This window comes from Molossus molossus, unplaced genomic scaffold, assembly GCF_014108415.1.
Source record: "Molossus molossus isolate mMolMol1 unplaced genomic scaffold, mMolMol1.p scaffold_m16_p_18, whole genome shotgun sequence".
NCBI classification, from domain to species: domain Eukaryota; kingdom Metazoa; phylum Chordata; class Mammalia; order Chiroptera; family Molossidae; genus Molossus; species Molossus molossus.
The window spans coordinates 30,497,068-30,524,653 of NW_023425353.1; the positions used below are offsets into that span (position 1 = coordinate 30,497,068).

The following is a 27,586-nucleotide window of genomic DNA, read 5'->3' on the forward strand; positions in this document are numbered from 1 at the left end:
AAAGGTACAGGTACGATTTTGTTATAAGATGAATAAGTCCCAGGGAATGATGGACAGCGTGGAGACTACAGTTAATAATACTGTGTTGAGTATTTGAAAGTTGCTAAGAGAGGAGATCCGAAAAGTCCTCACGACAAGAAACAATTGTAACTATGTATGATGACAGATGTCCAGTGAACTGACCGTGGTGATCCTTTCACCATATATGCATATGTCAAATCATTGTGTTGCACATGTAAAACGAATACAATGTTTAATTTCAATTTAAAAAAAGTTCCATGTTGCATTTGGTAGAAGGGCTCAGCTACTCACTGCCGTGGTCACGGAATGAAGGTGCATGTTCTCTAGAGAGTAGGATCGGGCACGGTGGCTTGTCTGAGTCTCGCCCTCCTGGTTGGCTGAGTAGGTGGGATCATGTTAATGCAATATTCATCCCATTCTATTTTTTTAGTTTAATTTCATTTTGGTTTATCAGTAGTAAAATCCCTGCTGGCATGTCATTTAATTTGCTCCGGTGCTAATGATAATTCTGAAGCTTTTTACAGGAATGATTATATGGTAATACCAAAGCTGATGGTGGGTTCGAGCCATCATTTACAGTAATAGTATCATAACGAAGCTCCCGGGGTAGTCCTTCTTGTAATACGGTGGGGGACAGAGCAGGAATCTGCTTGGCTTCATCCCATGGGATCAGAGGTCCTCGCTAGGGACCTCCCTCAAGGAAGAGGCGTTTTCTGACTCTGACACCGCGCCTCTGGGCAAAATAAAGGATTGCAAAGCAGCAGTCCTGTAGGTGAGGGTAGATGGGCTGGCCACACCTGCCAGGGGAACAGCTCATGAACAGGGTGGGATCGGAGGAGGTGGAGACCGGGCACTGCTCTGCCTGTCCACGTTCACTCCCACGCCCGTGGACACGGACACAAGGCGGGAGCGGCGTTCAGAGGCGGGTCACTGCGTGTGCCGGTCTTCCAGCCCAGCGCCCTCCTCCCGGTACTAACGTGCCGTGAGCCTCGCTGAGCCTGGCACTGGGACAGAATAAATGAGACACCGTCTCTACCCTAGAGACTGGGGACGAAGGGAGCTCCTGAGTTTCAGGGGATGGAACAGATGTCTCTGTGGGGAGGGTGGGAAGGAGGGGCCTGTGTTTGGTGAGAACCTGGGAGGAGGGATGAGGAGGGATGAGGAGGGATGAGGAGGGATGAGGAGGGATGAGGAGGGATGCGTCACACCCACCCGGCGAACCAGCCAAGGTTTCCTAGAAGAAGTGGTAAAGCTGGGTGAGAAATGGGTGGGGTTTAGGAGAGGGTCTTGTCAGGCAAGAAGTGCTGGGGCTTCATATTGTCTGACGGGCCAGGACAAGCTCAGCGACACTGGCTGACGCATGCCTCTGCCTCGCTTTCAGTGCCTTGCCCCCAAACCACAGGGGAGCTCAGACATAGCATTCTCCTGCTCCTCCTTTGCTCTGGGGACCAGAAGGAGTAGGGTGGGAGAAGAGGGGGTGCTCTCAGTCTTTATGGCTCAGAGGCAGACCTCAGACCATGGGGTTAAAGTTATGGGAAGGCAAGGTCAGGCCCAATAATTTGGAAAAACGTTCTAACAATGCAAACTGCGTAATATTGAAATAGACTGCATGATGAGGTAATGAGCTCCCTGTCAATCCGTGTCTTGTCTAAACACCGAAAGCTGGTTAGATTAGGGTTCGACTGCGCACCCAGGGGCCTGACCCACAGCAGCCTGGCGGTGCCGTGTGCTGATCGCCACAGAATTCCGAGCCTGTGGCCAGCCCTGAGCTAATGGAGACATAGAGCCTTGCTGACTATTTTGTATTAGTTTCATAATAATGAGCAAACAGCCAGCCATGACATAAGGCGTTTCCTTTTATTAGCTCTTAGAAGACTCCTGCTGAAACACTCGGCGGTCCTAGGAACATCGTCGGCAACCTCATTGAAGAACGCGGTGAGAAAGTAAGTGTGCATGTGTGTGTATATATGTCTATTTTGTGGTGTGTCTTTGAGGCTGCTGCCTGCTCTGCTGGGGGCTCAGAAACGCGTCTGGAGGGCGGTCTGGATGTTCTTCAGCAGGCCCCACTTAGCTCGGTTCTTCCCGTGCCCATCTGGCGTTAACACCTGCAAGCAGAAGCAGACGGCCATGGCACCAGCCACCAGGGAAACAGCAGCTCCCCGAGCCAGGCCCCTGCTGTGTGCCAGACACTGTCCACACCATCTCATTAACAGCCCCGGACAACCGCAGGTGCCGCCCAGCCTGTTTTATAGATGATGAGACTGAGGCTCAGAAGGATTGGGTTGCTCGTCTAAGTCCCACCGCTAATCCCTGGTGGGATCAGGACCTCACAGACCAGGTTACACTTTCAGGCACCTTGTGTGAATGAGAGCGGATGACGATGTTGGGGCTGTGAGCCCAAGTGGGCTTCACCATCGAGCAGACCTCTGGGGCCGCCCAGGCCCCTTGAATCACTTCTGTCACAGCTGTTGTCATTTGTAAACGTCAGGAAATGTGTTTGACTCTCTCACCAGACTGCGAGCATCTTGATGGCATGTGGGGAACTGACAGCCCTCCTCTCTGTAATTCCAACATTGGTTATGGCAAAGACAAGCTTCTTAGAAAAGTAGATGAAAGGTGAATAGAACCATCATTTGTAAACCCGCCAACTGCGTCTCTTTGATGCTTCATATTATCTTTGATCAGAGTGAATGGACAGTGCTACCTAAAAGAGGCCAATCGCACTGGGCGCCAGGACCCTCCTGGAAGTCTCAGCCACCCAGCTGCCATGTCCATCTCCAAGCCTTACCTCGAAGGTGGCGGGTTTCTTCATATCGCTGGTCTGGCAGCATTACCTTTCCTTCCCAACACACACTTAGGGAAGAGACATCTAGGGAGTGAGGTTGAGCGCCCAGGATGAAAGCCCACAGGATCAATGGGATCTGCCTAGATGCGTCAGGACTCAGGGGACAGATGTGTGGTTTGGATGGCGAAGAGCAATGTTTGTACAAAGCATCTACATACAAAGCACCTAGGTTTTTATGTTTGTATTCAAAGGGAAAGGGCAAAAAAAAAAAAAAAAAAAAAAAAAGACACTTATTACCATTATGTTCTCTAGTTTTACATGATTTATTTTCAGTTTTAAAGAAAACAGGGCTTCAGGCAAGGTAATATCATATACATGGCATTGGATTGCCCCTTGCCAGATAAAAATGGAGCTAATGTGCAGAGATAACCCTGAGAAAGGTGATATAAATAATGTGAGATGCTACTGAGGGTGATGACGAAGGAAGAACAGTGCTGTGAGGGGTTGGGAATTGGCTCATAAAAAAGAAGTGGTTTGAGTTCTGCCTTAAAGTGAGCCAGGGTCTCCAGAGATAATGACTGTGCGCCACCTGTGAACGGGGCAGTGGGACGGAGGTGTGTCTACGAACAAGGGGATCGGATGAAACAGAGAACAGAACTTGAGATACTAAAGGAGTTGAAATGAGAACGGACATCTCCTTCCCCGCCCAAAATGCTCAGAAGCTTTACCAAACTTTGAGGAGACATTTGTTCTAGAAAATACAAGAAGAGCAAAAGCTCATTTTATCCAGCTAGTAAAATATTGATTCCAGAACCAGATAAAAACAATATAAGCAAAACATTATAGGTCCAGTTCACTTAAGATCACAGATGCAATAAGACAAAATAAACTATCTAAAGCCAAGTATATTAAAAAAACAATATATCACACACATAGAAGATTATTTAATAAATGCTCAGGCTTATTTCAGAAATATCAATTGTCTTCAGATTAATTGAGAGACTCAGTGCCTTCCTATCAAATTCTATCTGGATTTTTTTCTTACGCAATTCAATTTACTTACTTCAAAAGTTATATGAAGGAATACGGTTTTATGATTAGCTAAATGCACATCACAAAAAGAAAAAACAATAATGGATAGACTTTTTAGCAGATCATCAAGATATAGCACAAGACTGAGATTAAAGAACAATAAAACTAGTGTGATATTCACATAAGAACAGACAAACAGATCATCAACGGGATACAATAGAAAACTCAGAGAGACCCCCAAATATGTGACTATTTACTATAAGATCAAAGTGGCACCTTTATCACATACTAATGGAGAAGACATTGCTTGGTAGATGATATTGGGAAAACTGGCTTACTAGATGGCCCAAAGATTGTACCCCTATCTAGAAGTACTTACAAGGGTAGACTACGGATGGATTAAAGTTCTAAATTTGAAAGGTGAAACTATAAAGTTAATAAGAGAATATGTGGAAGATTATCTTTGTGATCTAAGACTATGGAAGGACTTTTCAAACAGTACTTGAAGAGGATGAACCATAAGAAAAAAATAATTGATGGCTTTAATCACATTAAAATGGAAGAGTTTTGCTGTTTCATGAAGTACACAATGAGCGAAGTTAACAAATGTCAGAATGGAGAAGATATTAGCAATGTCTAAAACCATGATCTAGACTGCATAAGGGCAGCCTGCAAATCACCTAGAAAAAGAAAAATGCAATTGAAAAATGGGCAAAGGATATTAGCAGTCTAATTACAGAGGTGGAAATCCTGAAAACTAGCAAGCACATAAAATAAAATTTAAACCACTGAGGAGAGAGAGCTTTACACTTACTGGGCTAGCAAAAGAGTAGAAAGCTGGGTCATGCCAAATGTAGGTGGGGCTTAGAATACAGGGGTTCTCTCTCATTCCTCATGGACGTGTGCATACGTGTGGTCAAATCAAGTAGGCACATACTCCGAGACCTAGCAGTTTCACTCATGGTATACATCTGGTAAAGGCTTGAGTGTGTCGTCCCCAAATTTACATGTTGAAGTCCTACCCCCAGGACCCCAGAATGTGACTGTATTTGGAATTAGGGCCTTTAAAGAGGCGATTAATTTAAAATTAGCTTATTATGGGGGGCCCTAATCCACGCTGACTGGTCTCTTAATAAGAAGAGAACATTTGGATAGAGACACATCGGAGGGGCAGGTACATAGAGAAAAGGCCCTGTGAAGACGCAGGGAGAAGGCGGATGTCTGCAAGCCAAGGAGAGAGGTCTCCGAAGAAACCACACCTGCCGATACCTTGATCTTGGCCTTCTAGCTTCCAGAACTATGAGAACATAAACTTCAGTTGTTGAAGCCACCCAGTCTGTAGCATTTTGATACGGCAGCCCTGGCAAACTCACACCCCCTCTACAAACCCACAAGGTGTCCTGAAAGAGGCGGCTCAGTACGGCATTACTGGAAGTCACCTGGGGTCCATCCTGGCCGAGCACAGTGCGGTGAACGAAGGCACATGGAGGAGGAGGCGGCATCGGAGTGAGGCCGTGACTTTCCACCTTCTCATCTCATGGCTCACAGAAATTAATTACTAAAATTCTGTGGCGCGCCACAAAATATATATTTTTTAGCCAATCTGACAAAAAAATGGGTATAATTTTGATTCATTCACACTGGATGGCTATTGTTGTGTTGGCTGTGGTCATTTTGTTATTTGACAACCTAAGGGAGAGAGGTCAGGGCCCCGACTCATCTGGCAGCACACCGCATGGAAATGGCTGGGGGGAGGGGCTACGTGTGTAACCACACGAATGGGTCTCGGAAACACAGGGTTTGGGGAAAGGAGGGCAACAAAGTAGGATATATAACACAACGCTATTTGTAGAAGTTAATAACACACCTAAAACAATACACCTCACCCAAGAACACATCAAAGCAACAAGATACACGTCAAACATATTAGAAAGGATGTTCGGGGAGGAATGGTCATAAAAGGGATGAAATACATAAACAATAAAAGGCCTTGCAGGTGCCATTGTTGTTAATGGACCATGAACCGAGGTAGATGATTAATTCCATCTTCTGTATATTAGGTTAAAAACAATAGGTCTAGCTTTAGCTTAAATTCTGCCCACTGCAGGGTTTAAGCCCATCTGTGGGGCAATCCCAGTAGGGTTTTAGGATCAAGGACTCTGGTGTGGAGTACGCTTGGGGCAGCTATTCTGAGTGTCCTCCAACTCCAGTCCTAAGATGTGTGTCTCAACCTAGGCAGAGGGTGTGCAGTAGGGACAGATAATAAGCCAGAACAGGGATTTTATGAAACCAAGGTAAGATGCCCAGGAAGGCCAGGCAACCCCGAAATATGGCTGGGTTCCATCCTGACCACACTGTGAGCAAGAAGCCAGCTGCCCTGCAGAGACACGAAGTTACCAGCAAGACTACTGCCTGAGCACATGTCAAACATGGGGTGTGGGTGTGGGGACTCCAGTGCCGACAGAAGGAATTTGAGAAGTAGGGTGGGGGCAGGGATGATGCACTTCCTGAAGAGCTACAGGGAAAGACCCGGAACAGTACCAGTTTGTGACTATTGCCGGATCTGGATTTTTACCTCCGAATCTGATGTAACCGGGATCATCCGCTTTATAGACTGTGGTAAGCAGAATATGTCCCCTAAACATGTCCGTGTTCCAGTCCCAGGAGCATGTGAAGAGGTTATGTCACATGGCAAAGGGAAATCCGGTTGTTAGTCAGGGAGATTATGCTGAATCACTGGGTGGGTCCAAGGTAATCATGAGTCTTTCAAAGTGGAAGAGGGAGGCAGAGGAGACCCAGGTGGGGGCACGTGCAGAGGACTCAGCCTAACGTGCTGGCTCTGAATGTGGAGGGAGGGGCCGGGAATCAAGGAATGTGGCTGCTTGGCACTGAAAAAGGCAAAGAAATGAATTTTCTCTTAGAGCGGCAGAGGGAACACGGCCCTGCTGACACCTTGGTTGTCCCCAATAAGACCCATTTTTGATTTCTGATCTCCAGAATTGTCAGATAATACGTGCACTCGCGTTGTTTAAGCCACTAATTTGTTACAGCAGCAACCAAAGGGAACCAGTGCAGAGATGAAACGTCATCTTCGTCATGGGAGGACTTCTTGGGAGTTCGCTGAGATGTGGAGGCAGAGGGAGACAAAGTAAGGAGACTGTTTTCAAAAACGGGGATGGTGGTCAGCAGGTACAGTGAGGATGAGAGGAAGAGCAGGAAGAGAAACTGAGGCCAAAGGGTATGGGACTCGCCTACAAACAAATTTCTCTATTCCTTCAAAAATATCAGTTAGTGTGTTGGATGTTAGAGGCTCTCAGCTGGGACTGTGGGCCCAGGGGGGTGAGTAAGGCCAACAGTGTCTGACCTCACGGAACTTGTAGCCTGGTGTCTTTGGGGCTTGGGCTCAGGTACACCAGCCCAGGTACTATGTTCTCTCCAATGTACGATCTCACCCTTGCAAAGAAATGGCTCTCACTGCTATTGGCTTTGAAACATTCCCCCAGAGTGAGGTGCCAGGTCCCCAGGGCTGAGCCTGGCCTGCATCTGGTTATGGTGCAGGCGGACAAAGAGCTCCCGCCTTCGATGAGAGACACCTAGGTTTCCACTCAACTCCTCTGAGTTACACGAGGCCAGACACTCTGTCTCTATGAGCCTCAGTTTCTTCATCTGTCAAATGGAGGCTGTAACTCCCCACCTGCCAAGTAGTTGAGATGATCAGTGATAATGAATGTTCAGTGTCTGACATGGAGCTGGCCTTCAATAAACGGCACCTTTAAAAAGTGTTCAAGTTAAATTTCATGCTTCATGTACTGTACTTCAAACAAAATCCCGTAAAAAACCAACGAGCCCCTGACTACGAAAATCAAATACAAAAGGTGCTATTGTGCCTCCTTTACAAAAGTACCTATGATAGAAATATTGCGTTTTGGAGAAGAAATGATTCTGCTGCCTCATTACATCATTTTAAATGAAACCTTTCAGGAATACCAGCACAGAGCTGACGCCAAAGGAAAAATATTTCGATTTTATAGGCAAGAACTGCAGTCATTACTTTTATGAAGCTTTATAAATGTCATTCAAACACGCCATCTTATTTTCATTTGCCATTGAAGCCTTTACTTATGCAAATCATGACAAATGTTAAGGGAAGCAGCATTTCCCCCGGAATGCTAATATAATCACAGAGAGGGAGGAAGAATTACTTCTGAAGGAAAAATCTATATTGCAGCTCTGTGACTCTGATAAAAATGAAGCTTCCAGAAAACCTCATTAATTAGTGCTCTGCTCATTTAGCAATTGTGTTAAAAAGCAAAGGGACTGCAGCGAGTTCCGTTCCCAGACATGGAGTGCAGACTAATCGCATAAACACCGTTGCAGGGGGAATGTTACTCTTGACTGATTGTATAAGACACTTAGGAGCTTTCATGCGGCGTTTGCTACTTCGTAATTATTAATTTTGTCTATCAGTTTATCTCTTCACTCTTTAATTTAGACATTCATTCATATATTCATTTGTTTGCTCATATTTCACTCATGTATCCACTCAATAACCATTAAGAACCTGCTCTGTGCTGTGCTGTGGTAAGCACTGTGGGAGAAGAAAGATGAATTAGACATGGATTTTGCTCTCAAGGAGTTAAGAGTTTAAGAGGGATAACAAAACATCTACTTAAAACCGACACACTTCAGTCTTCCAGCCCCATCCCTGTCCCTAGCATCTGAAAACGACAGAATATAACGTTGAAAAACAATTAGTAACAGCATTGAGTGCTCTTTGTGGGCAAGACATTTTTGAGAAATTTTTTTTAAAAACGAGAAGGCAGATGACATTCGATTGAAGGAAAAATCCTCGGTCAGAAGGGCCTGCTGCCAAACGTGGTCGCAGCTCTGGAGAGGAGAGGAGCCACAGAGGGGCTTTGGGGCAAGTCGGTGATGGGCTGGGGCACCCCGAGGAGCAGCCGGGCTGACCTCATCGCACTTCCTCCCACGTGAGTGTCTGACCTCGGGGGAGAAGGAGGGAGTGCATGTGGGTCCTGGGCTCCAGAAACAGAGCATGACCCAGGAGCTGGCAAGCAGGAGGGAGTAGAGAGCCTCACGCCCAGGAGGCTGCCACTGGTAGGCTGAGCAACAGCAAAATGCTGTCCCCACTCTACCTCCTGCATCTCTAGGGGTAGCAACCAATCAGATTCTCTTCTGCAAGCATGTGACCAGAGCCAAAGGCTGTGTCGCTAGTCAGAAAGAGGGGCAGGGAATAGAGGGAGAGGATGACCTTCCAGTTCCCTTGGGTATCAGATGCATGTCCTAGCTGGAAGTGGTCTCATGAGACTCCCCTTTTACTATACATTTCCCCTTTAAAAAATTTTTCAATTACAGTTGACATTCAATATTATATTAGTTCCATGTGTACAGTATAGTGGTTAGACAATTATATAATTTACAAAGTGATCCCCGATAATTCAAGCACCCAAGTGGCACCATACATAGTTATTACAGTATTGCTGAGTGCATTCCCTATGCTGTACTTCACATCCCACGGCTATTCTGTAACTGCGAATCTGTCCTCCTCAATTCCTTCCCCTTTTCACCCAGTCTGCAAACCCCATTCCCTCTGGTGAACATCAGTTTGTTCTGTATCTACGTAAATTTCCCTTTTCAGAAGCTGAAATGGATGGATTTATTCTCTTTTTTCCTAAAGAATTCCTGATTAACACGTGATCTACTCTGACTCCAAAGAATACCATCGTTGTTGTACAGCAGGATAGCTCTGCACAGTCTTGGGATTTTTCTTCCCTTTCTCCTCTGAATATCAATAATATTATACTCATGAATGGATGTCCCCTGGGGATGTACAGAAGAACCAGCCTTGCATCACAAAAAACCACAGGAATAATCTTGTGTCTTCTTTTTTGGATCCATCCTGACCTGTTCAGCGGCTCTTCCTTGAGTTTTACATAAGCAACAAGTGACTTTTCTTCAGTATAACTATATCCAAAATATTGCATGGGACACACTTATACTAAAACAGAAAAAACGTTGTTTGCCTAAATTTCAAATATAACTGGGCACCCTGTATTTGTATCTGTCAAAGCTAGAGCCCAGTCCTTGCTTTGAGTCACCACCAGGGCTAACATGTAACTCAGTATTGTCCCTCTCACACCCCAGTTATTTGTTTACTAGGCCCCGAGCTCCCTGAAGGCAAGGATTATGTCTTGTTTTCCTCTCTGCATCCTAACACAATGCCTAGCAGAAATGAATTTTGTTTTTTTTTATCCTAACCTGAGGACGTTTTTGTACTTATCTTTAGATAGAGTGGGAGGGAGAGAGGGAGGAAGAGAGAGAGAAACATCGACTGGTTGCCACCTGCACGACCCCATCCAGGGCCGGGGACAAACTGCAACTGAGGTGTGTGCTCTTAGCGGGAACTGAACTGGGTTTCTCTGGTCCGTAGGCCGACGCTCTAACTGCTGAGCCAAACTGGCCAGGGCAGAAATGATTTTTGAATCAAACTAAATTAACAATTCTTAGGCCGCATTTGCAAAGTCGGGTGAGGCCAGCAGCCCTCTCTTCAGCCCTAAATTAAGAGGTTTTCTGGGATTGGAGGGACAGTCACAGGCATGGTGGACTCTGTGGTCTCATGATGGTCCTAACAGACTTGCTTCCAGAGCTTACAAAGAAAATCTGTCTGAAGTTAATGTGCACATACCTTGCAGACGTCACTCCATTGCCCGGGGCCGTTATCATTGATGGCTCGGACTTTAAACAGATACTCAGTGTTGGGGGTCAGGTTATGTAGCTCCAGACTCTGCTGCATGATGTCCCGAATTTGTCCGCAGAGCTCCGTCCGCACGTTGTTGGGAGGGGAGCACACGAGTTCGTAGAATTCCATCTCAAAAGAGTCCACATCTTCCGTTGGGCACGTCCAGTAAACCTATGAAGAAATGGACATGTGTGGTGGTCCTAGTACACACCTGTCGGCTTTCTTTCCCAGAGAGATTTGTGTCATTGACTATCTGTGGGCTGAGGTTAAGCTGACCCCACCCCCTCTAGCTGCTGAAGACTTTGAATTAGACCTTATGCCACAGTATTAGAAGGCTGTGTGATGAGGCCTGACTGATGCTTGTAATGTGTTCCAAGAACAGAAAGATGCTCCTCTGAGTTCTGTTACTGTCAGTCATCATGGAGGTGACCACTGTCCTCCTCACACCACTAATCAGAGTAACTATCACTTATTAAACACCTCTCATGCATCAGATTGTGTGGGAGACATGCTTAACTGTGTACAGGTGAGGCTCAGAAACGTCACATTTAGCAAACTCCAATGGAACCACAGAATCCTAGAAGACGAAAAGTGTATGTATTCCAACCCCCATTTTATAGACAAGAAAAGAGCGTCCCAGACAGGCAAGCCGATTTATTTAAGTAAGGGAGACTAGGTGTTCAAACTCAAAACATAAAATATTAACACTTCGGAAGGGATATATTGACAAGTGTCAATTGGCAGATTGTACCTGGCATATAAATATTTTACAATAATTGTATTCTTAATAGATATTGCATGCTTTGTTTAAATTCTAATACATTTAAATGTTATAGTGTTTTACACATTAATTTGTAACTACTCTTAAAAAAAAATACAGAACAGACATTTATTTCTCATAATTCTGGAGGCGGAAGTCCAAGCTCAAGGCACGTACAGATGTGGTGTCTGGTGAGAGCTTGTTTCCAGGCTCACAAGACACATTTTCTCTCCTTGCGTCCTCACACGGCAGAGGGGGGCGGGGAGTTCTCTAGAGTCTTTTCTTATCCTTTTAAAAAATTTTATTGACTTTATTGGGGTGACATCACAATAAAATTCTATAGCTTTCAGGTGTACATTTCTATAACACATCATCTGTATATTGTATTGTGTGTTCACCACACAAAGTCAAGTCTCTTTCTATCACCATTTATCCCCCCTATACCCTCTTCTACACCCCTTTCCCCCTGGTAATCATCATACTATTGTCTGCGTCTATGAGGTTTTGGTTTTTTTATTCTTGCTTTTAAAACTTTTTATTAATTTACATAACTTAATAAAAATTAAGTTTTTTTTTCTGCTTATCAAAACAGACATACTCACTGTGAAATACTTAGAAAATACAGAAAAAGTATAAGGGAAGAAAATAAATATTACTTATAATCCCACAATTTAGTTAATAATGAATTATTATTTCTTTCTAATTTTGGAATACATACAAACACAGAAACACATATAATTTGGATTATGTTGCTTTGATTCCTGCTTTATATCACTTATTATTATATATTTCCCTGCATCATTAAAAATTGAGTAAAGTACCATTTTAATAACTGCCCCACAAATGATTTAATCCTTCTATAGTTGAACATTTAGGTTGTTTCTAATTTTATCCTTTAATGAATAATAGTGCAATGAACACTTTTTCAGAATCTTCATCTGAAATTTTAATCATTTCCTTGGGAGGGATTCCTAGAAATAAAATTGACTTTTTATAAAAACTCTTTAGGATTTTTAAGATACTATCGACAAGTTATAACTCCGATTTTAAGAGTATTATCTATGCCAAAAGCCTAAAGGGTACTGTTAGCCAACCATCGTTTGAGAGATGGCAACACAGATTTCATCTTCTAAATTACCGAGCACTGTGATTTCTGTGTGAGCTCCATTCCAGAATCCTAAAGCAGCAACCAAGGCTATTTTTACATTGAATACCACTGTCTGGAAGTAAGCTTAGGTGTGTTCTCTCTTGACGGCCTGACTTGACTCAGTTTTCCTGTGTAGGCCCCTTTTTTGAGCTCATCCAGGGACCACTAACAGGTGCATGGGGTGACTGTTCTCCAAGCCCAAGCAGAGAGCAGACATCACCTTCTGGAGCAAGATCCTGCCAACCTCCCGACAGGTCTGAGTTGCATGGAGGTGGGACCTAATGTCATCCCTGAGCTAAGATCACACACTGCAGGCTTTGCTGATGTAGCATCATTTGGAAATGTGGGTTCCGTGGCTCAGCTGTGGGCATCTCTTATGAGAAGGGCAGAGATACTTTGCTTTGTCTGATGGCTCATGGGAGGGTATGTTCCATGTTATAACATAAGATCATTCTTAGTGTCGATTATAGACACCAAAGCATAGATTATGATGTCTCAGGAGAATGGGAAAGTAAAGCTTGGCTTGTGTCTGGCTTTCATTTTCTTGTTTTAAGACCCTTGGTACAAAGTGTGGCCTGCGGACTGGCAGCCATGGCAACACCTGGAAGTTTGTTAGAAATGAGGAATCTCAGGCCCCCTGGGACCCACTGAAATGGAACCTGCATTTTAACAAGATCCCCAAGTGCACATCCATATTTGAGCACTCCCAGTTTATACTTCAAGGATGCTGAAAGTGTTTGGAAGTGTTCTCAGATTACTGGGCAAAAGATGGCCCTGCCATAGAGAAGCAGGCCAGGGCTGGCCTTGGGGATGTCCCTGTAGGACCCCTAAGACTAGAGAAGATATACTCTCATAGGATATCTAGTTGCCTGTCAATCATTTTTCTTCCCTGAACTTTAACAGAGCATTCTACAAACAGCTCACTTGAGGTTCGGCTGGATTGGAGAGGGATGTCAAGGGAAAGGCTATTTGTCTAAGTTAGGCCAAGAGCGTCAAGTAGAGGTCATGACCCTGAAGTCAGGGGATGGCAGTTGCAGAGGTCTGTGAGAGACCCCACCCCATTCCCCCCCAAAGTCTTAGGCAATAAGAATTGGAATGCCATTGGGGTTATCTTTTCAATCTTTCCAAATCATGGAAATGTTCTGGATATTTGTTTTTAGGAATGGTAGCAGTTTAGAGGAATTATAGACGACATAGATGATGGAACCTGCATTTCTAATCCCAATTTCCGGCTCTCTCTACTATTACAGGCCTTCCTCTGGGAAATAAATATTACACTTCCCAAGCAGTCTGTTCGAATTATTTTGCTTCTCACATTGGGCTGTCTTTCAATAGAGAAATTGCCTTTGAAGTGGGGTTGGGCTTTCAGATGTATTTCTGACTACGAGTTAAATACATTGTTTGCTTTAAGCCAGTCTTGGGCTGTTTGAATTTCAGAAACGTATCCCTTTTGAATGGGCTGACCACAGAGAGTCCAGCGGAGCAGATTTGAGTGACCAGACCCTAGAGGTCAAAGCAGTAAGTGCAATCTTTCCTGACTACCTGTCTCCATTCCATACCCCACACCCTCTCAACATCCCCTCAGGGCCCAGAGCCTTTTTCTTACCTTGGCAGCTCTTGGATACACCAGAGTCTGGTAGATAACAATCGGGCCTGGGGTTTTCACAGAGCTGTTGTTGAATGAGTACCAGTTGTGGAAGCTGCTGGTGTTCTGCAAAGACTGGTTTTCTGCCCCTGCACTCCAGTAGGTGTAGAGGCCGTCTGTGGCTTTGGCAGGTGCGGTGGACTGTGTTCGCCCGTAGGCCTCCAGACCCATCTTGACTCTCTCTCCTCCGGTGGTGTTGAAGGACAATAAGGAGGAGCTTCGCTGGTATAACTGCTGGTTGCCCAAGCTGTGGGTGCTGAAAGTGACCTTCCTGGTAATCATCATTTCTGAGTGTGTGGGATAGGGGGAGGGCAGGGAGTCCCCTGAGGAGCATACCTTCTTGGGTCCCATAGGGAAGAGCTCATGGATGGCACTGGAGAGCTCAGTGAAGTCCAAGGGGATGCAGTGCAAGGAGTGTAGCCGGAGCTGGGGGTCAGGCCTGTAGGTGCTCTGGATGCCGTCCTCGATCTGGTCCACCAGGATCTTGGCAGACTGCAGGAATGCCACTTGGCCCGTCTCTTTGAGCGCTTCCTTGGAGTAGGCGATGAGGCCATCCATTTCGTTCACTTTCATGGATGTGATTTTCACATATTTTTCGATCTCTGCCTGCCTGGACACTTCTAGATTCTCCACCTGCTCCATGATCAGCTTCTCCTTCTCCTGTAGAATGCTGCGCAGCTTGAGAAACCCACTTCTGATCTCTTTTCGCTTTGCCTCCTTGTCAGCTTTAAAGCTGCTTTTTAAAATGTTGAATTCCATTAGGTCATTATCAATTTCATATCGGACTGCAAAACAACCAAGTTAGGTACTTCAGTTAAAGGATGCATCTTCCCAGATGTCAAAGTCAGCAGTAAACTGGAGAAAATTACCTCAGACTCCAAAGAGGCAGGTGGAGAGGGAGGGAAGTCACTGGTAGCTGGGCTGAAACACGCGAGAATGCATTTCATAAAATGATTTATGAAATGCCCTTGGCCTCCCTCGGGGTACCCCTCTCTTCCTCCCTCTCGACTACTTCCCTCAGATATAATAGTCCTTCTTCCCTGGCACACTTCCATCTTATAACAATAATCCCTGTGGCCTTGGGCCTGAAGTTGGAAGTTCAAGGCCACCCCTGATACTAATTTTCACCAGACTTCACTTGTCAGTAAATTGGACTTGAGAAGATGAGATGGTTTTCTGTGTGAAGGCGAAGCTTCCACAGGGACAGGAGAAAGGACTACATTTCTAATGACTACCTTCTATATGTTGCCATGCCTCATGCACCAAAAACCCAGCCCTAGACAACAGGGCTGCTCCTTCAGACACCTCCTGTTTTTCTCTGTGGGGACCCGACTCTCTCAGGTTCAGCTGGGCTCCCTCTCTTGCCTTCCCCTACTTCTTTTCAATAAAGGGTCTGCTGTTACACTTCAAGGAGAACTCAACTTGCCCTGCATCCTCTCATATGGTATTTGGATTTTAAGTTCACTTAGTCATTCAACAGTTACCGAATACCTGTTCAGTGGCACAGGATTACAGATGTGAATGTGAGGGGGCACCAATGTTCAGGGCACTCATAAATCCAAAAGTACTGCAGCCCAGAGGACACCATCATAGGGGAGCATACAGCAAGTCTCTGTCTGTGAAATGGGCACGTTTGTTGGCTTTACAGGGACTTAGGCATTAGGTAGTGATTTGAAGACCCGTGGCCTCTTCCAAAGTGAGGTCGTCCCCATTGGAAGGCCAACTCTGCAGTGAGTTGATCAGCTACAATCCTCACCAAATTTTACTCAGGAGTGGGGTGATCGAGTGTTTTTCGCACTTGGTTCTTAACATAGTCTTGGGTCCATGGTAAGCTGGACCTTTGTGGGTAGTGGTCATTGTCACAAAGATATACATTTGAATAGGAGAAACCCGGGAGTTCTGTCAGACCATGGTGACCGGCCCCGCGGCTGTCTTGGTTACCACTGTGACCAAGGAGTATAGAGGTGCCTGAAAGGTGTTTCCTGAGTGAAAGCCATTTTGTCCTGTTTTCTAACAAATTTGGGAGTGAATGTCAGCACAGTTACTCTGGCCTACTTCCTGAAGTCCCCATTTTCTTGGCCTACCCCCCCCCCCCCCACAGAAGGAACGAGGCGGCCCGCAGAGGGGCCCAGCAGAAGAGCATCCGGGCATGCTTGCGGTGGGCCGAGAAGGGCCCCTGGCCCGCCCCCCATGCACGGCCTGCTGGGACTTAAGGCAGCTGAAATTCCACTTGGTGCATTAATTTCTTTGACTATTCAATAGTTACTCACTGTCAAAAATCCTTGGATAGGAGATTTCTTGCTTTATTAGGGATTAGTTAAGCTTAAGTAGAGCAAGTCCTGAGAGGCAGGATAAACAGTTCTTAGAGGGGAAAGAGGAGGCACCAGGAGAAGAGGAGGGAGGCGGCCAGAAGCGCCTCCCCCTTGCAAACATGACAGCAGGCAAGAGCTGGTCTTAGGGCAAAGTCAAATCAGGTCTCTTTCAGGCAATACACCTAAATGTAGCAATTATTTATTACACATTTCTATGGCTGGGGCCCACATTTGCACATATTAGGAATCATATCCATATATTATACATATCTTTCTATGAGGAAGATGTTCCCATTTATAGCTGGGGAAACTGAAGCTCAGAGAGGTTAAGTGACTGTCCAGTGTCACACAGCAAGGAAATGGGAGAAACTTGGGCCTGTCCCTAATTTTTGTCTAACTCCAAAGCCTATATTTTCAGTTGCTCCAGTTGTGGTTCTCAGCCTTCTGCGAGCACCAGAATCACCCAGGGAACTTTAAAAACCACTCTTCTCTCGGCCTCACCTGCTGAAATTCTGAATTGGCCTTAGTTGGGGCTTAGAAATTCAGGTGAGCAAGTTTGTAGGTAGGTTTTGAACTAATCCAGGGAATCTTCTGGGGATCCTGTTAAAAATGCAGATTCCCGCCCTAGCCAGTTTGGCTCAGCGGTTAGAGCGTCGGCCCGTGGACTGGCGAGTCCTGAGTTCGGTTCCCGCTAAGGGCATGTACCTCGGTTTTGGGCTATTTCTGCATTTTCCTGTTATATGTTTACTTGACTAGTTTAATTTACTTTGCTGTGTGCAAGTTTTGGGAACAATCTATCTGGGAAAATTTTAAACTGAGGTAATTCTCAATACTGACTTAATTCTTCCTAAGGTGTTTACCTTAGGAAGACTCACAGAACTTCAGGACCGCCTAGGGTCCAACTCTTTTTTTTTTTTTTTTTTTTTTTAATCCTCACCCGAGGACATTTTTCCATTTTTTGTTCAGGTAGAGTGGGAGAGAGAGGAACAGAGAGAGAGAGAGAAACATCGATGTGAAAGGGACACATCGAGTGGCTGCCACCCGCACAACCGACCAGGGCCGGGAACAAACTGCAACCGAGGTACATGCCCTTAGCGGGAACCGAACCCGGGCCTCTCAGGACCGCAGGCCAACGCTCTAACCGCTGAACCAAACCGGCCAGGGCCCAACTCTTCATTTTCCAAGGGGGAAAGTAGGGCCCATGGTCATGAAGGTTAGAGCTAGGATTACAGAATCTTTGTGGACTTTCTGTGTGCCGGATCGTTGTTGTTTTTGGCATGCGTCACACAGAACAGCTCATTGCATCCTCACAATCAGGCAATGAGGGGGTTACTACTATTTACCCCCAGTTTACAGATAGAAAACCAAGGCGCAGGAAGGTTAGGCGGCTGGCTGCCCTTGCCAGGTATGGGCACCAGGCCAAGGACGCAGCCGGCGCGGTGCTGTTCTGGAGGGGAGAGGGGGACCAGAACCTGCTTTGTACTTGGCGATGGCACTGAAGAGCGCGGCCGACCTCTCGGAGCAGGCGTCGATGAGGCTGACGGTGTCGTGGCCGTTGTGGAAGGCCATCTTGCAGAAGGTGCAGAGCAGCTGGTTGTCGTGGCGGCAGTACTCCACGATGCGGCTGGACGGGTGGTGGATGCACACCTTCTCGTCCTGGTCCTCGGTGCTCGTGTCCACGAAGACGTGGTCCTGCATGGCCACATCCGAGTGGAAGGTCTTGAGGCAGTCGTTGCACAGGTTGAGGCGGCAGGTGATGCAGCGCTTGTAGGCGATGCGCCGGCTGCGGCAGACCTGGCAGAGGGTGGGCCCGGTGGAGCGGTCGAAGCGCCACTTGAGGTAGCCGTGCTCCTGCATGTAGCGCTTGGTGAGGCGCCCGCGCAGGTAGTTCTCGGGCAGCTGCATCTTGTGGCTGTAGGGCATGCAGTGCGAGTGGTTGCACACCGGGCAGACGAGGATGAAGAAGTTCTCCGTGACCTCGGCGTGCTTCTGCAGCTGCCGCAGGCACTTCTCGCACAGGCTGTGGTTGCAGGGCAGCATGAACGAGTGCAGGCGCAGCCGGTTGCACGTGGGGCACGACAGGTGGTCGACCAGGTGGCTCTTCCCTGCCATCGTCGTCTTGACATCCCCCACCTGGGTGTCACTGCTCCCGACGCGCAGGGCGGTTTTGGAGCTGAAAGGAGACGCAAACCCAGGGCGGCTTCAGGATGCGGCTCCAGAGCTTGCTCCATTTCTGCCTGGGTTCTAAACCTGCCTCCACTATTTTTCAGCTGGGTGACCTCAGGAAGGTTAATAAACCTCTCTCTGCCTGTTTCCTCATTATACAATCAGTGCCCACATTAGGGGGTTTCTCGAGAGGATTACAATTTAATTTAATACCTGCAAGGCCTTGGAGAATCCCTGGAACCCAGTAAGCGCTTGTTGTTATTTTTGAGCAAGAGAAGAGCCTTGGAGAGCAGCCTGGCACTATCAGCCTGGCCCTGGTGTTCTGTTGACCATAACCATATCCCAGAACACCAACACCAGGCAAGGCCATTCTGGGACTCAGATGGAGCAAAGCAGAAACAAAACCACTTCAGCATCTTTGAACTTGGACAAGAGCAAGGACATTGTCCAAACCACAAATGACTCAACACTTCCTCTCCTGGTTAATGGGAATGACCGCTGCTTTCTCGCCGCTCGCAGCCTTAGGCTCCCTCTGTTCTTCCCAACTTCCAGCCGAGATGTATTAAGATACCCAATAGCAGATCATTCCCGCATCCTCACTTAACGTGAGCCTAAATCCTCTAACAACTTACTGATGCCTTCTTTCTGAGACACCTCACACTTGACTTGTTGCAATGAGGCAATGAGTCCCGTCTCTTCCAACTACAGGTGTGTTCTTGGTGGGTTTTGCCTGGAGGGCATTGCCATCATTGTTATTAGTGTAGGATGGAACACAGAAGAGGATGGGTGAAGTGTCATTCCCAGGAGACCAGGAGGTCAGTCCTTGAGCCAAGCCTAATACCTGGATGTCTCACCACTAGTAAAGTAAGAGTTAAGGGTCTGGGCAGATTGTACACGACGGAGTGGACCAGTGTACAGGTGCATCTTCAACCTCTCTCAGTCTCAGTTTCCTCATCTGTAAATCACGGCTCACAAAACTACTTTCATGAGAATTTTACAAAGTCTGCCTGAGATAATCCATGATAAGTGCTTAACTGCTGGTACCAACTAAGCCTTTCATAAATGTGGCCACTGCAATGGCTACCCTCTACTACTTGCCAGTGATGTCCACAGTGGAGGAAAACAATGGTCAAGCCCATGAAACGTGTGTGCTTGTACTGTGTGTGTGTGTGTGTTTTATCTGTCTAACATCTGAGGTTCAGTTCATGTATTGTAAGAACTATGGACAAAATAGAAAACATACTTGTAAAATTCAAATACAAGTTGGGGCAAGAGCAGTTTATGAAAAGAAGTGATTTAGTGGTGGCAATGGGGGTATTACTAGATCCACAGTTTGTGGCTATTTCTGTTTCTTTTCCTCTGTATATCTTAGAGATGTTTGGGTGTCGATCTTGCCATTGGGGCTGTGTTCTCTTCTGCTCTTGCCTTCTCGTCCCTAGACATCCCTGTCTCCTTTCTCATTCTCTTTGCCAGGAACCTGTGTCTCAGAGCTCAGACAATCAAAGTTGCTACTCAAGTATTCTGGAATGAGCGGCCCGTGGTGACCGAGAATGCCTCTGGTGGAGACCCAGGCACCTGGAAAGCTCATCACTTAGGATTTGGATGCTGGGCTCCAGGCCCGCAGGCCTCAGTGTTCTCAGCCCCGTTTCCTCTTTCTTCCCAGCCTCCTGCCTGGGCCCTGAAGGGGTCACCTGGAGAAACAGTTCTGTTGTGCACACGTTGGCTGGATAGACCTCTCTAGTTTGATAAGGTGGCTCAGAGAATCAAGGAGTAATGAAAAATCAGAAAGAAGAAGGGAGGAGCCCTGGCCGGTTTGGCTCAGCGGTTAGAGCGTTGGCCTGCGGTCTGGAGAGACCCAGGTTCGGTTCCCGCTAAGGGCACGTACCTCGATTGCAGTTTGTCCCCGGCCCTGGTTGGGTTGTGTGGGTGGCGACCACTCGATGTGTCCCTTTCACGTCGATGTTTCTCTCTCTCTCTCTCTCTCCCCCTCCCACTCTATCTGAACAAAATATCGAAAAATATATCCTCGGGTGAGGATAAAAAAAAAAAAAAAAAGAAGGGAGGGAAGGTGTTGCTGGGGGAAGAAAGGAAAGAGAGGGCAGAGCTAAGGAACAGATGTTAAAGGCCCAGGGAGCTGGGGTGGAGGTGAAAACAGAAGCAAGAGAAAGAGTTGAGTCAGGAGAGAGGGGCGAATGAACCAGAGTGGGATAGGGTGAGCAAGATGCTGAGTAGTGAGGAGTGGTGGGGACCAGGGAGGCAGCGCTTCGAAACCAGGAGAGAGGCTAGATGGAAGGTAAACCTTTGTGCACCCAGAGCCAACCTCCTGACACTTGGAATAGAATCTCTGCCCACCTTCTGAAACCCTCAGGCATATGCCTGGGAATTCAAGGCGGTGGTCCCATGACAACACCATCACCGAGCCCAGCAGCCTTGCCTTCTTGCCTTCTAGCCTCTGCTCCTCTGCATGGCTTTCTTCCCCTCCCACACTCAGGCCTGTTCTCCTCGCACCTGGGATCTCATTGTATCACCTGGCAAGTCTCCGGACCCTCCTCTTTGTACCTTCAGGCCATTCTGCATTTTAGGATCATGGGGTGGGATGAGAGCTTTTACAATTCTGATGCCCAGGTGATACTCCAGACCAATAAAATCAGCATGTCCGTGCATGGGGGCCAGGCATCACTATTTTTTAAAGATTCCCAAAGAATTTATGTGCATATACACATTGCCCATAGAGCAATGAAGGCCTGGGGTGGGGTGGGAACTGGGCAGAGGGGGCCATGGGGGAAAAAAGGAGGGGGACATTTGTAATACTCTGCAATAAAGATAAAAAACAAAAGATTCCCAAAGTAAAGTTTGGAAGCTACTGGCCTAAGGTATCTTCCCAAAGCAACTATGTCAATCCTTCTCTGTTGAAATGGGCTCAGGGACTCTCCTGGATGACGCACAGAAAACGGGGCAGTCAAGAGGAGAGACAAGGGTGGACGTCACACCTGAGAACTTCTGCACCCACTCTGGGTTTTTTATTCTTGCAAGGACCACGAGCGGTCCATGAGCAGAGAGTAACGTTTATTAATCATCTACTAAGTGCTTAACTGCAAGATGGGTCATATCTGTCCCCAAATTCACTGAACCTTTGCTCACAGAACTGCGTTCAGACCTCGGAAGGCCTCAAACCTGCCTCTCTGAATCCTGGTGTAGTGTTGAGCGTTGATCTTTGGGCCTTAAGAAGCCTGTCTCTAGCAGTCCAGGCTTTCCTCGTGTGGGACATAAAAAGACTGGTCTGGTGGGAGCGAGAGGACGACATTCCATGCCTGATACAGAGGCTCGATGCCCTCAAAGAGTGACTGAAACCCTCAGTGCCATGCCCCCTGGAAGGGAACAAAGAGCAAGCTGCAGGAATCTACAGCTGCCCGGGGCCCTTATACAGGCCATGGGGTCACAGCAGCCTGTGGAAGTAATTACTTTTCCAATAAGTGTGGCAGATATCAAGAGTTCAGAGGAGGAAGAGGAAGGGCGATTCATAACACATGACAGATTACAGAGCACGTACATGACTCCTCACGCCCACTGAATTATGGCAGGTAGTATTCTCTCCGCTTTGCAGCAGAGCATTTTAAAATTAAGGCTCTGGGTTCAAATCCTGAGTGCATCTGACTGGCTGCATGATTCTGGGCAACTTAACCTCTCAGAGGCTGGCTTTCCTCAGTGGTAGGGTGGGCATGGCGAGGGCTAGGGGTCACGCAGGCCGCACCTGGCAAGTCGCTGAAGCACTGAGTGCCAGCTATTACTGCGTCGCACAGGCGAGAGAGTGAGCTCAGGAGGGCACAGTGCTCAGCCACACAATGGCGGAGCTTGGATTGGAAACCCAGGTCTATATGTGGTCAAGAGCCATTTAGGACACACTTCATCGCTACACAATTCTTGGCCTCCTTCTTTCAGAGAGAAGCGGACTCAGGGCGGGGGCACCGCCTGCCCTGTGGACTCCGCAGCAGCGAGGCCCACACAGGGGGCCCAGCACTTACGAGATGCGGATGGTCCTGAGGCGGCCCTTGTGGAAGGTGATGGTGGCATTGCGGCAGCAGCGGCTCTCGTAGTAGTAGCACTTGACGTTGCTGCTGGTGGTGCAGCAGCACTTGCAGTTGGGGTCGTTGGCCCAGGAGCAGCAGCACCAGTGGCAGTTGGGGTTCTCGGCGCAGGTGCAGTGGCAGCACTGGCAGTTCCGCTCGTCCTTGTAAGGGCAGGGGAAGCAGGTGCAGTTCCGCTCGGAGGTGAAGAGGAACTTGCAGCACAGACAAGAGCACGAGTGGGGACAACACCTCTGCCACGTGCAGCACGGGGAGCACACGCACATTGCCGTCTCCATGGCTCCTACGGTATTGTCACGGGCCCTCCTCTACCAGAATCCTGCTGTCAGCTCCCCTGGGATGGTTCCTTCCCCCCTTGGAGGTTAGCTGTTATGCAGCCATGTCCCTACTAGGAAGCTCGCGGGCTGGCACTTACATATACCAACCTGAGGCCATTTGCTTATGTCACAATCCCTGTCTCCTCACCATATCTCACCATGCTGGGAGGTGGGAGGGTGAGTGTGGGGGCCAGGGGCAGGGGGGCTGCTGGACACTTCGTGCTCCAAGGCAATGAGCATCCTGGAGGGCTAGCTGTCACCTGTCATCATTCGAGTTATGAGGTGGATTTCAGGAGCCATTTCCCTCTGCTTGGTGCTTTCCCCACAACTTGGGCAAGTTGACTTTAGGATCTATCTTTACAGGCCGAGAGGCCTGGGCATGATTAATTGGAAAAGTAGACTGGCATGATGTTCCTCTCCTTGGGCCTTTTCTGCGTTGATAGACCTCTTCACTGGATGAGCAAAACACAGAGTTTACAAGTAACAGCACTGCCACATTGAAAGGGAATCACCAGTTGGAGAAAGAATTAAAGGAAAAAAAGGTAAGGGTTTACTTAGGCACCTTTTCCGTAGTCAGAGTTTGTCAGTTGCTGCACAGTCACTGCTGATTTTCATGAGGCTTCCTGCGGAACTCACTCCGAATATTTCTAGGCTTTTTTGCAGTTTCATGGGATTTCACTGAGGTTTCAGCTGCCCCCCCTCCCCCCCCCGCTACTCTCACACACTGCGTCTCTGTTACAGGAGGCTGGAATTCTGCATGAGCATCTTTAACTCTTCTATTAATATATGCTCAGTATCTCTAGAAGTGACCTTATATGTTAGGGGAGAATTTTCTTTCCATTTTATGCAGTTTGCAAAGATTAAAAAAGCAGAAATTTCATGATCATACCACCCCGTGATATAAACACTATCTTATTATTTTTCCAAAACGAAGCAGAAGTGAGCACTGCATTAGCTGCAGGAGTTAATTGCATACTTTATTGTTTCTCCCTATGATGATCACCTTTATAATAGGAAGAACATTCACTGAGTGCTAAACGTGCCAGCCACACATCGATCTGTGATTCCTACAAATGAAAATCCTGGATTATAGGGTAGGTTCTTTCTTCCTTCCCTCCCTCCCTCCCCCCTCCCCCTCCCCCCTCTTTCTTCCTTCCTGTATAAATACTACTAAATTGCTCACTTGAATGAATGTGCCAGTCTATACGGACACCAGCAATGTATGATAGACTCTTTTCCCTTCTGCTTTCCCAAACTCAATGTCATCTACTCTTCTCTGTTCTCTAGGTCAGACAGCGTTTGAGTTTCACTGCATAATTTATAGTACATTTTTATCACTGACCTGTGCAAGGCTCCCTCTTACTTTTGTTTTTGTTTTTAACTTTTATTTTATTTTTATTCTTATTTTTTAATTTTTTATTTTTTTTGTTACAGATGTTTCTCCTTTTTTACCCCATTGGCACCCTCCTCCCCATCCCCCCCACCCCATCCCCGGCTTTGTTGTCCATGTCCATTGGTTATGCATACATGCATATAAGTTCTGTGGTTTATCTCTTCCCATCCCCCCACCCCCTCCTCTGATGGATGTCAGTCTGTGCCCTACTTCCATGTTTCTGGGTCTACCATGTTCCTCAGACTGTTACGTTCATTATATTCCATATATAAGTGAGATCATGTGGTATTTGTCTTTTTCTGCTTGGCTTGTTTCACTTAGGGTAACACTTTCCAGGTCCCTCCATGTCGTCTCAAAGGATAAGAGATCTTTCTTTCTTACAGCTGCATAGTACTCCATTGTGTATATGTACCACTGCTTTTTTATCCATTCATCTACTGATGGACACTTGGGCTGTTTCACGTTCTTAGCTATTGTAAATAGTGCTGCTACAAACATGGGGGTACATACATTCTTTCTGATTGGTGTTTCAGGCTTCTTAGGGTATATTCCTAGAAGCGGGATCACTGGGTCAAATGGAAGTTCAATTTTAATTTTTTGAGGTAACACCATATTGTTTTCCATAGTGGCTGCACCAGTCTGCATTCCCACCAGCAGTGTACTAGAGTCCCCTTTTCTCCACACCCTCGCCAACATTTGTTGTTTGATGATTTGTTGATGGCAGCCATTCTGACAGGTGTGAGGTGATACCTCATTGTTGTTTTAATTTGTATCTCTCTGATGATTAGTAATGATGAGCATTTCTTCATATGTTTCTTGGCCATTTGTATGTCCTGTTTGGAGAGGTGTCTATTCAGCTCCTCTGCCCATTTTTTAATTGGGTTCTCTGTCTTCCTTTTGTTGAGTTGTATGAGCACTCTATATGTATTGGAAATTAACCCCTTATCTGATATATCATTGGCAATGATGTTCTCCCATACAGTGGGTTGCCTTTCCATTTTGATGATTGTTTCTTTTGCTGTGCAGAAGCTTTTTAGTTTGATGTAGTCCCATGTGTTCATTTTCTCTGTTGTTTCTGTCGCCTTAGGTGATGTATCAGTGAAAATTCTGCTGCATATGATGTCCGAAATTTTGATGCCTACATTTTCTTCTAGAGTTTTTATGGATTCATGGGTCACATTTAAGTCTTTTATCCATTTTGAGTTTATTTTTGTGTATGGTGTAAGTTGATGGCCTAGTTTCATTTTTTTTTGCATGTAGCTGTCCAATTTTCCCAACACCATTTATTAAAGAGGCTGTCTTGACTCCACTGTATGCTCTTGCCACCTTTGTCAAATATTAATTGAGCATATTGCCTTGGGTCCATTTCTGGGTTCTCTGTTCTGTTCCACTGGTCTGTATGCCTGTTCTTATGCCAGTACCAGGCTGTTTTGTTTACAGTCGCTTTGTAGTATAACCTGAAATCTGGTATTGTGATCCCACCTACTTTGTCCTTCTTTTTCAAAATTGCTGTGGCTATTCGGGGACTTTTTTTGTTCCATATGAACTTTTGAAGTATTTGTTCTAGTTCTGTGAAATATGTCATTGGTATTTTGATGGGGATTGCATTGAATCTATAGATTGCTTTGGGTAGTATGGACATTTTAATGATGTTAATTCTTCCAATCCATGAACAAGGTATGTGCTTCCACTTTTTTATATCTTCCTCTATTTCTTTTTTCAATGTCCTGTAGTTTTCTGCAAATAGATCCTTTACTTCTTTGGTTAAGTTTATTCCTAGGTATCTTAATTTTTTTTGCCGCAATGGTAAATGGGACTATTATTTTAGTTTCTTTTTCTGTGAGTTCATCATTGGAGTATACGAATGCCATTGATTTTTTGATGTTAATTTTGTATCCTGCTACTTTGCCAAATTCATTTATTAAGTCTAGTAGATTTCTGATGGAGTCTTTAGGGTTTTCTATGTATAATGTCAAGTCATCTGCAAATAATGACAGTTTCATGTCCTCCTTTCCAGTTTGGATCCATTTTATTTTTTCCTCATGTCTGATTGCTGTGGCTAAGACTTCCAGTACTATGTTAAATAAGAGTGGCAAAAGTGGACATCCCTGTCTTGTTCCTGTTCTTAATGGAAATGGTTTTAGTTTCTGCCCATTGAGTATGATGTTGGCTGTAGGTCTTTCATATATGGCCTTTATTATGTTGAGATATGATCCCTCTACTCCCACATTGCTGAGCATTTTTATCAGAAATGGATGCTGGATTTTGTCAAATGCTTTTTCAGCGTCTATTGATATGATCATGTGGTTTTTATTTTTCATTTTGTTTATGTGGTGTATCACATTTATTGATTTGTGAATATTGTACCAGCCTTGCACCCCTGGAATGAATCCCACTTGGTCATGGTGAATAATTTTTTGATGTATTGCTGGACCTGATTTGCTAGTATTTTGCTCAGGATTTTGGCATCTATGTTCATCAGGGATATTGGCCTGTAGTTTTCCTTTTTTGTAGTGTCTTTTTCTGGTTTTGGAATTAGAATTATGCTGGCCTCATAGAACGTGTTTGGAAGTCTTTCTTCTTCTTGAATTTTTTGAAATAGTTTGAGGAGAATGCGTGTTAGTTCTTTTTTGAATGTGCAGTAAAACTCCCTGGTGAAGCCATCTGGGCCTGGGCTTTTGTTTGCTGGGAGAGTCTTGATTACCTCTTCAATTTCCTTAGTTATTATTGGTCTGTTCAAGTTTTCTATCTCTTCCCGGTCCAGTTTTGGGAGACTGTGTGTTTCTAGAAATTTGTCCATTTCACTTAGATTGTCGAATTCGTTGCCATATAGTTGTTCCTAGTAGCTGTTAACGATCTTTTGTATTTCTGTGGTGTCGATTGTTACTTCTCCTCTTTCATTTCTGATTTTGTGTATTTGGGTTCTCTCTCTTTGTTTCTTGGTGAATCTAGCTAAGGGTCCATCGATCTTGTTTATCTTTTCGAAAAACCAGCTCTTCGTTTCATTGATCCTTTGAATTGTCTTTTTGGTCTCTATGTCATTTATTTCTGCTCTGATCTTTACTATTTCCTTCCTTCTACTTGCTCTGGGGTTTTCTTTTTGTTTGGTTTCTAATTCTTTAAGTTGTGAGGTTAGACAGTCAATTAGAAATTTTTTTTGTTTCTT

General features: G+C 46.0%; 1 protein-coding gene across 1 annotated transcript; it reads right to left on the bottom strand.

Annotated features, from left to right (window-relative positions):
- Positions 1 to 1,866: 1,866 nt before the first annotated feature.
- Positions 1,867 to 23,064, bottom strand: TRIM42 (tripartite motif containing 42). Its single transcript, XM_036267247.1, has 5 exons — positions 22,648 to 23,064; positions 17,932 to 18,632; positions 14,109 to 14,932; positions 10,542 to 10,766; positions 1,867 to 2,126 (listed from the first exon to the last, which is right to left on the bottom strand). Exons 1-5 carry the CDS (start codon positions 22,986 to 22,988, stop codon positions 2,040 to 2,042), a joined length of 2,178 nt encoding a protein of 725 aa, XP_036123140.1. The 5' UTR covers positions 22,989 to 23,064; the 3' UTR covers positions 1,867 to 2,039.
- Between the last annotated feature and the right edge of the window lie 4,522 nt (positions 23,065 to 27,586).